Source organism: Cicer arietinum, chromosome 5 (assembly GCF_000331145.2).
Source record: "Cicer arietinum cultivar CDC Frontier isolate Library 1 chromosome 5, Cicar.CDCFrontier_v2.0, whole genome shotgun sequence".
Classification (NCBI taxonomy): Eukaryota; Viridiplantae; Streptophyta; class Magnoliopsida; order Fabales; family Fabaceae; genus Cicer; species Cicer arietinum.
The window spans coordinates 63,740,058-63,752,990 of record NC_021164.2 but is presented as its reverse complement, the minus strand read 5'-3'; the positions used below and the strand labels follow the sequence as shown (position 1 = coordinate 63,752,990).

The following is a 12,933-nucleotide window of genomic DNA, read 5'->3' as shown; positions in this document are numbered from 1 at the left end:
CTGCTAAGTAATTTTTCTCTATAAATAGAATAAAAAACCAATGTCAATAGTTCTTGTCAGCAAATAATCTTCTTTTGATTTTTACTACAATGTAACTGAGATTATTTAATGATTCTTAAATCACAAGCAAATCGTTGATATCATATTAGAAATTACACGATCGAAGAGATAAACGAGAAACAACATAAACATTTATTAAAATTTATACTGATAAAATATAATAAAATTAATACAACAAGTTCTATATATAGATAAATTACATAATTCGAATGATAAACTAACTAATATCGAATAAACAAACTATAACACATTAATTAGCAACACAACTACTATCTATTAACAAACTATAATAAAAATTTTACATGTTAACAATTGATATATGATATAGTGTGATATTATTTGTTAATTGTGAATTGTTTTAGTTAATTCATGAATTGTATGATCAAATTCTTTTAACAAATTATATTGTTTAAGTTTATTTGTAGATATCTTTTTTCAATTCAAAAATATATCACATGAAGGTAACAATGAGTATAGAAAAATATGGTTTTAGAATTCACTTCACTTTCTTTCATCTTCCGAAAATGGTTATATGCATTCTATATGTTCTTTTAAAATTGTATTTTATACAAGTTCTAAAATTTTACAACTATTTATTTAACTACTTCCTTATGTGTTATTTTTTCATATAGCTTTTGTTTAAATAGATATACCCAACTTATTGAAGGTAAGGTCTTGATTTTTGTGTATATTTTTCAGTTTATCTTTTTTGTTTTACTTTCGTGTTTTCTAGAAATTTCACTGTTTAACGGGTCATGGAAAAAGATAAAGGTTGTTACTCTTACTTTCTTCTCCACTTTTGTGATAAAATTTCTACCCTTTTATTTATAAATCACATATTGTTGAAGGTAAAATCTTAATTTCTATGGATATTGTTTAGTTTTTCTTCTCCGCCTTTTTTTGGCAATTTTTTATTTTTTATTTTTTGTCTTAGAGATTGCTGAAAGACATTTTCCCATTGTTCAAGGTAAAATCTTGAAACTCGTCATTTAAATTTCTTGTTTTTGTATATATTCTCTTATTTTTCTTTTTCTTTATTTTACTATATATTGTTGAAAAATATTATCCCTATTATTTGAAGTTTTTTAATTAAATATTTTTTCGATGGACAAAATAGATTTAATTGTTAAAAATAAATTATTGAGTTTGAATATTCTCAATTAATATGCCACAACTCTCTCAATTAATACATCTTTATATCCATGGAATAAAAATGTAAAATGATGGCATGTGTTGTGTTTGATGAAGTGGAAAGTTGGTGAAATAGATTAAGACATATAGAACTGAAAAGTAGTTGAAAATGGGGTAGCCATATGAGGTGTGTTGTATAGGATGGCACGGTTTTTCAAGAAAAAGAAAATGCAGAGAATCACGAACAAAATTACTTTGACTTTTAAATGCACATATTATATATTTTGTAATCTAATTTTGTGAAAGAAAAAAGGAAATGATTAATTTTATTGGGCAAAAAGCATAGACATCGAAAAGAGACATCATTTTAAATTCATGATTAGTCATTCATGAATTCAATTATAGGTTTGTTATTTTTGTAAACGAATTATAAAATTTTTAAAATAATTATCATATATGATATAACAATGGGTAGAGTTTGGATAGGGTATTATAGTACCGTCTCCATACTGTAATTTAAAAAAATACTCATATTCGTGCTCGTACTCTTTTGGATATCAAATTTAATACACATACCCTTACCTTCTGGGTAACTAAGAATCCGTACCCATACTCATTACCTACGTTTTAACTAAAAAATTGATAAATAAATAATATTGTTGTGATTAAATTTAAAAATTATCTAAATATCTTAAATTCAATCACAAAGTATTATAAACCTAAATATTTTATAACTCAAAATATTTCAAATGAACACTCGTTACAATACATATTCAAATATCCATAATAATAATTTATGAAGTTGCAAGTCATACATTAATATTATTCGAGATCTGTAAAAACAATTTATATAAAATTGTAAGTATAATTATAAAGTCACAATTAATAAGACATAACTATTAGTTATAAAATCACAATTATTTACCTATTCATCATAATCAAATTCTTAAAAAGTTTGCAAATATTTATCTTTCAATTAAAAATATTATAGTGGTCAAATGATATTAATAAATGTTAAAACATAAAAGAAAATAATTAATTAAAATAAACACTAATATAATAAATAAATATTATATTTATATAAGTGCGGGTGCGAGGCGAGGTGAGTACTATAGTATCCGTACCCGCACCCATACCCGCTTAATTTTGCGGGTAATTATCCGTCCTCATACTCGTATCCATTATGCGGGTTCTTATTCTATCCATTGTAGAGTTTTTTTGCGGGTATCCACTAGGTCTGGGTCTAATTATCATCCCTAATAACGGAAAATAAAGAGTGTCACATACATACATACATAAGTAGAGTAAGATGGTAGAAACTGACTCTGGATTGATATAAATACAACATTAATACTTTGTTTTCTCAACGATTAAATAGAATGTGTACTAAAATTTGTATCCGTGACAATAAAATAAATTGTGTTTGCCAAAACATAATCGATATAAGCTATTTACTCTGTTAACATAAGTGAAGTGATCAGCCTGCTCTATGCATTGAAATGGGTTCATGAACTCCAATTGAGACATGATGATTTTGTACTTGACTCAAAAAGCGTAGTTGATTAATTCTACAATTCACATAGAAATATTACTGAATTTAGTGTTATTATTGATGATTGAAGATGTCTTTTTTCTAATTTATATACAAACTCTGGTGTTGAGTTTATTAAGAGACAAATCAATTGAAATTGTTTATTTTCTTTTTTAGATGGCCACATCTTTAGTTGGTTTTCACGTCTTTATTGACGTCCTTGATTGTAGTCAACATATTATCATGAATGAAATGTTATAAATTCTTTCTAGTAAAAAAAATGATACAATTTGACATTGATGATATTGAGCTATCATACACATGACAAGTTCTCATTAATAAAAATTAAAAAATAATAATTATATATGAGACAAGTTGTCACTTATTAAATTGAATTATCATTCATTGGACAAGTTTTCACTAATAAATTTTTTTAATTTTTTTTATAAACAATAAAAGATTTCAAAATAACTATCATATGCAGGACAAGTTGTCACTGATGACATTGAACTATCATACACGATAAACAAATTTCACCAATATTTTTTTAAAATAACTAGAATACATGACACAAATTATCACTTATGAGATTGAACTATCATACACGAGACAAAGTTATCACTAATAAATATTTCAAAATTGGTACTTATGAGATTGAACTATTTTAAATGAGATAAGTTATCAATAATAAAAATTTCAAAATAATTATCTTACACAAAACAAGTTCTCACTAATAAATTTTTTTTAAATCACTAACATATATGAAACATGTCAACGATGAGATTGAACATTTTATAATTTTTTTCTCTGCAATTATGCTTAAATTTTAGGCTAAATTACATCTGTGGTCCCTTAACTTAATTTCAGGTAACGTTTTAGTCCTTTATCTTTTTTTTTTTCTCCCGATTTAATCCTTTATTCCTAACAATATCAAATAAAGTATAAAAATATGAGTTTATTTGAAGATTTGCGTTACAAATTTGATGAAATTTGTATTATATTGAAGAATATAATTAATTTTATGAGTTTTGATTGAATTTTTTTTTTGAATTTTTGTATAAAAAAGGATAACATTGTTGAAATTTTAAAACATAAAATATTAAATTGTCACTTAAAATTAAAATAAAGGACCAAGTCGGAAAAAAAAAGATAAAGGACTAAAATTAAGTTAAAGGACCGCGAATGTAATTTAGCCTAAATTTTATTTACTTCACTTTAGTTTATAATATATTACAAATAAATGAGAAAAACTGTGCAGTCATATTTTGTAAGTATTCATCTACATTGCTTCTAATGTTTCAAAGATATTCATAATTTATATAAGTTGATTATTTTTTAATCACAAAGAGAAATAATGTCAACCTTATATAAGTTGGTCACACATATGCAAATCCATGCTAATGCACCAATATTTTGCTAGCATCTATCGTATACCTGTCAAAAAAAATATTGTGGTCCAGTAATTGGTATGAGGCAGTTCCTTTTTAGTAAGTTCCTGCAGTTCATGGTTTTAAGGAAGCCATAACTTATCAAATGGTAGCGCCAGATTTAACATTTATAGCTCAAATGATTGCCCTGCAATTGAAATTAGTTTCCTCTGCTTAATCATTTTCGTTTAATTTGTTTTATATTTGTACGTGCGCTCAAATATTTGTGTCTAAATACTGTGCAAAACAAATATTTCTCTAGAGTTTATGCCATATCAACTATCTAACTACTTAAAGTTAGCACCCTGAAAATGAACCATAACACTAGTGTTTCTTCAAAGCAGACACTATATAAAGCTGCCACATGCAGACCTTTTCTTTCTATTAAGCCTCAATTTGTAGTTTAGAGTACATCATAATAGCTATAAGCTTAATTAGTTCATTCTTATTGTATGTTCTTTTATGTGATGTTCATATACACCCAGAAAATTGGGGGAAATTAGGCATAATTAACAGCCTCTATACAGATAGTACTAGAACCATTATTCATCATACATATATGATATATTGGCTGAATTTCCAATCTTCCTCCACCATATTCATTGCATTATCTTTGGACCCTCTCTACAAGTCCAAAGTCTTCATTTTCTATTTTCTTCATAACTTTATGTTGTTGTATTGTCTCTAATTTCTACCATTTTATGCCGGTATAGCTTTGAAAATGTCATTGAAACTATTCTGATCTGCAAAAATGTCAAGGAGAGACAGTGCCTGAAAGCAAAAAGAAGACAAAGTTTAATTCAGAGAGAGAGAAAAAAAAATTATATCTTCATAGAAAGAAAGATCAATATTGGGCCAGTTGAAGATGAAGTTACCTCAGACACACTCAGTTCAAGACGAAACTTAGGACCATCATAGTGGTGAAGAATTGGTCTAAAGGAATCCTCTTCCAATGGCTCACAAACTTTTCTAGTGATCACTTGTACCTACAACCATCATGTGTGCAAATTCATAAGCTTTGACAAAGTAAAGCTAAGAAACATAATATATTACCATACAATTATTTTGGTGGATCAACACAATATATGGTTTATCGTGAATCCATACTTTAAAATCATTTGAAACGTTAACAATGATCAAAGATACATTTTAGAAGTAGAAGTGTACAACCTCCCTCGTCTTTACGGTTAAAACAATAATCTCATTGATGTTAGTTCGACAAATTCAATTTTGAGAAATACATATTTGTTTTCCCTTGTTTTTATCAATAGACATCTATCAAGTTACTAGCATCTAAGTTGTGAGAACAAGACCGTAAATTTTTCAAGTACCAGTCCAGTCCACCTAGACTACTTATCCACCTTATAATTTGCCTATGATCATATGAATATAGATAGATATGATAATTAGATTGGAGATTATACCTGAGCAGGGAAACGGGATTCACCAGGGCATTTCTTATCCTCCCAAGCAGTTGGATCAATATTAGATCCTCCAAAACTTGCAGCCTGAACAAACCTCACATAATATTAATCTTATTACATGTAAATGCCAATTTAAACACATCTGATAAGTTTACAAGCTCAAAATCCACAACTTGATGGGAGAAAACTAATTCCAAAAGAAATAGTCACCCTCAATTTCTTTAATGATTCAAGTATATGGTTAATTATGTTTGTTGAATGCTTTATGAATATAACAAGTTATTGCAACTCATAAACATCAACAAAATACAATAACCTATGATTTTGAACGCTACTAACTACGATTTTCAAAAGTATATTTGAACACAGTCTGCTGTTAAGGTTCAATAGATGATTAATGATTTGCGACATCTAGTTATTTTTATTAACTATTAACTATTATTAAGTCAAAATAAAATATCAATTGACTGTAATTAATCACATATTTAAATTTCGTTAACACTCAAATTATTGTCAATTTTATGAGTAAAAAAAATCATTTCTAATAGAAGAGATGCACAGAAAAATGATACATACCTCAAAAATACCATGGAGTTGGTGGGTGGAATAGTTGTACAGAAAAAGGGGTAACCCTGGAGTTATTGTTCTAACAGAATCTCTGTATCTTGGAGGCAGACCTATAAAAATTACAAACAAAATCAATAATTTAAGTCTCTCTTATCAAAATTAAGACCAAACTAAAATTCCCAACTCCAAAGCTAGGGAAGCAAATATATAAAAAGTGAAAAATGATTATAGTGATAATAATGATATCATAGAGAAATTAAATAAATAAATAAAAAGGGAGAGAGTGAACATACCAAAGATCTGTCTTTTGAGATTCTCTGCCATGGTATCATTGTTGCAAACAAAGATATATCCTCCAATGGTTTCATTCCTAGGTAAGGACTCAGATGGTGGCAGGGTTTTGAATTTCTTGTCAGCAGAAGTTTTGGTGACATCAGTGTTGTCTCCATGCTTCTTGTTGTTGTTGTTGATGTTGGGATTTTTCTTGACACCTTTTGGTATTTGAAACTCATCACTACCCTTAAAACCTGACTTGTAACCATTGAGATTGATGCTATTAAGGTTGTTGTTGATATTGTTAAGGTTGTTGTTAACATAAGGAGATGAATAAATTCCCTTGTTGAAGCCACTAAGAGAATTATTATTTTGTGGCACGGAGAAAAAGGTTCCATTAGAAATATTGTTGTTCATTTTCCAACCATCATTGAAATCACTTTGTTTTGAAGTGAAATTAGTGACGGTGTTGTTGATATCAGAAATTCCATTGTTTTTGACATCAAAGTTTCTCCTTTGATCAGGTCTCTTATTGTTGCTCCAAATGGAATCGTTTAGAGAAAGATTCGCTAAATTTGATGCTTGATGCCTTAGTTGGTCACTGAATTGCCAAAAGGATTGTTCATTGTTGTTGTTGTCCATGGCTACTCCACTTCTTGAAATTTTTTTTTTCAGTTGATTTCAGAAATTAAGTAGTTGATAATTTGTGCAAAAGTAATTCAAGTTCTAATTTTGATTGAAATTTAGATTAGAAAAATGGAAAAAATAGAGTTAAATAAAAGATTAATAAGGGGAATGAACCTTCTTGGAAAGTTAATTGGCTAGGTAAAGGGTATTGCGTGTGTAATTGTCAAAGGTTGAAATTGACTTTGTCATTCATATGTGATTTGATGGACGGAAAGATAAATAAAATTTAATGTTTCGTATTCTTGGGTCAAATAATTTTATTTAATATTCTATTTGAAATTACTTAACATAATTTTTCTTTGGTGCGAAATAAATTATTTTAATAAAGTTGTATTTTATATGAATTTAATAATATATTGTTAATGTAAAAAATTTAATAATAATTTATTTCAGTTAATTTACATGGATAGTGTGTGATTAATTTATTTATTATTTTTTCTCATTTTATTTTAGTTTATTTGTTTTTAATTTAATTAAATAGTAAAGTGAAAGTTGAATTTATTTCTTAATAAGATATTTAAATATTGAAAGATATTATTTGTTGGGTATTATTCTTGAAGTTAGGTAGGGACGTGTGAGAAATGCAAAGCGCGTATAGAAAAGACGAGGCCGACATGCGAAAGTAAACTGGGACCGGTTGGGCAGTTGGTAATTTGTGGGTTTTGATTTTCAGATTTTGTAAATCCTTTCTAGATTTCTAGTTTCTAGAAGGTGTAGAAGACTTCAAGTCAAGTCACACTCATCGGTTACCATTCACCAAAGCATTACCAATATTACAATTTAATATTCCATTCAATTATTATATATTTTTAATTAAATACATATAATTCTTTAATTTAATTTTAATTAATGTTTTAATTTTTTAAATTTTTATTAAGTCTTTTATTTTAATTTTAAATAATAATTTTATTTTTTATATTTTAAAATATCAATAATATTATTTATTTTTTTATAAAAATTTAAAAAGTTTATCAAAATTTTTAAATAAAATCCATAAAATTAAATATTATTTTTAATATAATACTAATTTCATCAAATGCATAACTCAAATATTAAAAAAAAAACTCATATTTTCATCTCCAACAGCATCAAATTCATCAAAGAATAATAATGTGAGTTTATTTAAATATTTAAGTTATAAATTTGATTAAATTTGCATTATATTGAAGATGATAATTAATTTTATGGATTTTGTTTAAAATTTTTGATGAATTTTTATAAAAAACAAAAATATATAACATTGTTGATATTTTGAAACATAAAAGATTAAATTGTCACTTAAAATTAAAATAAATGACTAAATCGAAAAAAATAAATAAATCACTAAAACGTTAACTGAAATTAAGTTAAGCGAACACGAGTAATATTTAGCCTATTTTTTTTTATCTCATATCATTTATTGTGTTATATTATTAATAAATATTATTTATTTTTTATTTAAACTTTAATTGCAATTTTAGTTGTGTTATTTTATAAATTTACAAAATTAGTCTTTTTATTTTAAAGTTTGATAAATTTCATTTATTTATTATAGTTTTTTAATTAAAAAATTGTAATATAAGATATTTTATATAATAGACATATAATATATGATATAGAATGATTAACACTCGTGAAATCGCAATAAGACTCTAAAAAATTTAACTTTCAACTTTTGAATTTTTTTTTATAATTTAATTATTGACGTATGAATATTTAATACATCTAAATAGTTTTATATCATAAAATTATAACTCAAATTATTTAAAATATATCAAATTATTTTTATTTAGTTCAAATATATAAAAAAATAATAAAAATTGTCGATTTTTAAAATAAGAACACCAATTTCATGAATTAGAAAAAATAAAAATCGAAACTTCAATTAAATTTTTAATTAGTATATTTTTATTTAATGTATTCATAATTACTATTGATAAGAATATTTTAATAATTAAAATTAATACAACTGGTAATTTAAAAAAATTGTGAAAAATTGAATGACACGTATAACGAAATAGAGAAAAGTATCGTGTAACTAGCATGTGTCCATTTTTCTCCAATTTACAGCATAGTCTCATTTATCGTAATAAAAATTAAGTTTAAAATCATGAAAAGAATTCCATTATTTGGTACAGTTAACTTTATTTTTATTATTATATTTTAATTTGAATTAGGATTAGTTTAGATTTGATGAAGTTAATTATTTAATTTTGATTTGTTTTTATAAGTATTTGTGTATTGTAAAAATCATTATTAAATGAGGGATTAATTCACAGTTAAGAAATTTATCCTCAAAAATAATTTTCTAAATTGATAATAATGGAAATTTTGGTGTTTCTCTTTAAACGATGTTTGGTTAAATTTTATTGTATTTATGAGAATAACATAAAATATAATCTATAGAAATATTTTCTTCCATACGTTTCCTTTTGGAACATAACATAAAATTTATATAAGTTATTTCGTCTGTGGGAGTAAATATTCTAACTTTGAAATCAACACAAAAATTTATATCTTTAACGTCTACATCTCCCATAATAAATTTTATAAACATAAAACAAATCATCCTTAATATTTAAAGTATAAAGGTGTGCTAGTTTTTTTACGTAAATGATATTTTTGTTTAATTTTAAAATTTGTCAATAAAAATGTGATAAGATAGATCTGAAACACATTATTTCCGTGAAAGCCAAATCACGAGTTTATACTTTAGTATATGAAATTGTATCATTGTCTGACAATAATTTATTTCCCGCGTTTATGTCATATTTTTTTAGTAGTTTATAGTATTTAAAAAAAAAATCAGTAAATGTTTTAATATATAACTTTGAATACGGTTTAAGTTTATAATTTATCATTTTTCTCTCAATTTTACTCATGTTATTTTAATTGAAAAAATCTAATATAACTTAAAATATATAGGTTTAAATATAAATTTAGTTATTTATTTTTTATTTAATATTTATTTTTTATTTTTATTAATTTTAGTCATTTATAAATAGTGTATTTTAATATTTATCATAATCACAACCAAAGATATAACAATATTTAGTTATTGGAATTCTTTAAAAAAATTGTTTACATTTTTAATATTTGATTTTAAATCAACAATTGTGTATCTCTTGAATAATTTTTTTGTAGTAATGATAAAGACATATTTAACAATTGTCTTATAAAAATTTAATTTTTTATAATAAATGATGAATTAAATATAATTTTTTAAATTATAATTACTTAAAAATTTATATTTAATTTATTGTTTGTTAAAAATTCTAATTTTTTTAAACATTAAAATAAAATTCATTCAAAAATACAAAGAATAGACAATAGTTAATCAAAGATTAAAAATGAAAACGGAAATTTTAAAGGATTAAAAATTAACGAATTTTTTTATAAAAATTAAAAATAAAATTATTAAATTCTATAGAAACTCAAAATCATTTAATCTAAAAATAAATGAGCAAAGTTATATATTATGTAATACGTCTAAGAATGACATGAGTACATGAACGTAAGAAAAATACTCATACATCTAATCATATTTTATTATGCAGATAATTATAAAAATATTAGAGTAATTAATATATAATATATAATAAAGTAAGATAATAACTAGATCTGATGGAATGTTTTTATTTACAATATATTAATCAATCTTTAAAATAATTTTAGAACCAACAAAAATATTTAAAATAAACTCATTAAAATAAGTAACACAAGACGAGGTCTACTGTAAAGGTCACTATAGTAAAAATAAAAACAGATACATTCAGGAAACAGAATATATATATATATATATATAAATATAAATTTTCAACAAAAAGGAGAAATTTTCAACATTAATTAAATTTTTTATTTTTTTTTTCATAAAGATATATTTTTTAAAAAATTTGGTAATCATTGATGGAATTTGTTGTGTAGTCTTGACAAACTTCTGATTCGATTCTTACCAGATAAGTACTTACATCATTCTTATTTGTAGTGTTGAGTCTAAAATTAGTACTATCTCTTTGGTAGGATAAATGGTTAAGCGAATAGAACATTTGCAACTTAGTCTCCTTTATGTATATTTTAGATACTAATTAACCTATAGGTGAAATATATATTTGAAGATGGACTTTGGAAATTTAACCGTCTCGCCACCCAATTTCCAATTGATATCAAACTTCAAATAAGGAATCATTTATGTTTTTTCTGAAGTTGTTGATATGATTTTTTTAGAAGAGTCTCATACGTGAAAATACTTTAATAGTAGTGCTTACAAATGGTTGATGAAGAGACAACACAGTCGTGGATTTCACGACAAAAGTTTTTCGTGGATTTGAAAGGTGAATATTTTAGATAACTTTAAACTTTCGTTTGGATGATTCATGATTCTAGTATTCCCACCAATCACTTTAGGGATTAGCGTCTTTCTAGTCTTAGACTTATACATTATTTATAAACAATTATTCGTACTATTCGTAATTTTAAAGTTCGATGTCATTTAAATGACATACCAATTATTTACTCTGAATATTGATGATTGTTTTGGTACTAACATTTAATACATCAATGGTATTCATTTTTGCTATAAAATGGCCATAATGGCTTGTTAGCGATCAAATTAAATCTCTTGTTGATACGATTACTCTAATTATTGAGCACCAATGACAATACATAATATGCGACATGTTTTATGGCTTGCTTTTAGGCAATTTTCAAAAGTTAATAGTGTATAACGAATATTAAATTACTCTGACTTTTATATATAAGTACTATTATAAATGCCGAGTTAGTGTTTATCCTTCAAAAATTAAAGTTGACTTGAAATGCTTGACATAAATATATTGTTTGTGAATCATATTCTCTTGTTGTTATTGACATGGTTAAGAAGTAGTTCATGAAAAATATATGTTCATCATAAAGAAATAAGTATGAAATAACATGACTGCAAGATAAACCAACCAACATCCACTTCCTCCACCAACACTTATTTGTGTTAAAGTTGACATTGAATTTTTCTCCGAAATCATTATGTCTAACTTCAAGTTCATAATCTCCATACCAGTTTTTCTGAAAAAAAAAAAAAAAAAAGAAAATGTATAACTAACAAAACTGAATAAAATAAGCGAAGGGCCGTTTCATTTGTTGGTAAAAGAATAAGAAGGTTGTGTTCATTTGTCCCGCTTGTCGCACCCAAATACAAAAAGTTTGAATTGTTATTCCTCAAATAAAATTATATCTTTTATATGTAATAAATTCAATGTTACTATGTTATTTTCATTTATTAAAAAACTGTTCTAAAATCTATCTCCATCAGAATTTTCGTTATTTACAATTTTTTCTTCAATAATTCGATACACAAAATTAATACTTTCAAAATTTTTTTTTTCAAAAAATTCGATATATAATTTTTTTATATTGTCAAAATATTCTGAATTTTTTAAAAATAAAATTTTTTAATAGTGTTAATTTATGTACCGTAAATTTCACATAAAATTAAATTTTAAAATTTCTGGTAATTAATTTTATTATATAAAAAGTTTTAAACTTTAAAATTTTTTGTATGATTTTTTTTAAAGTAGAGATGAAAAATACACAATTATGTATAGATTTGACTAAAATATTTACAAATGAACAAATTTTTGAATCACGACAAGCTTTCATATATTGGGCAAGAAATGTTGGTCGACAAAATCGAGTAGTTGTTATCTTTACTCGTTATAACGTATAGACTGGAAAGAGATGAGACAAGTCAAAATTAATTATCAGTTGTGATAGAGGTAAAAAATATAGATTATTCAGTGACTTCAACTAAAATGTGTGGTTGTCTGTTTAAACTTAAATTCAGACCATTGAAGAATAGTGA

At 24.7% G+C, this 12,933-nt stretch overlaps 1 protein-coding gene across 1 annotated transcript; it reads right to left on the bottom strand.

The window, feature by feature from the left end:
- Positions 1–4,497: 4,497 nt before the first annotated feature.
- On the bottom strand, positions 4,498–7,210 carry LOC101513396 (DCD domain-containing protein NRP-A-like). Its single transcript, XM_004502013.4, has 5 exons — positions 6,434–7,210; positions 6,150–6,250; positions 5,574–5,657; positions 5,025–5,135; positions 4,498–4,920 (listed from the first exon to the last, which is right to left on the bottom strand). The coding sequence occupies exons 1-5, from the start codon at positions 7,053–7,055 to the stop codon at positions 4,849–4,851; spliced, it is 990 nt and encodes a 329-aa protein (XP_004502070.1). The 5' UTR covers positions 7,056–7,210; the 3' UTR covers positions 4,498–4,848.
- Positions 7,211–12,933: the final 5,723 nt, after the last annotated feature.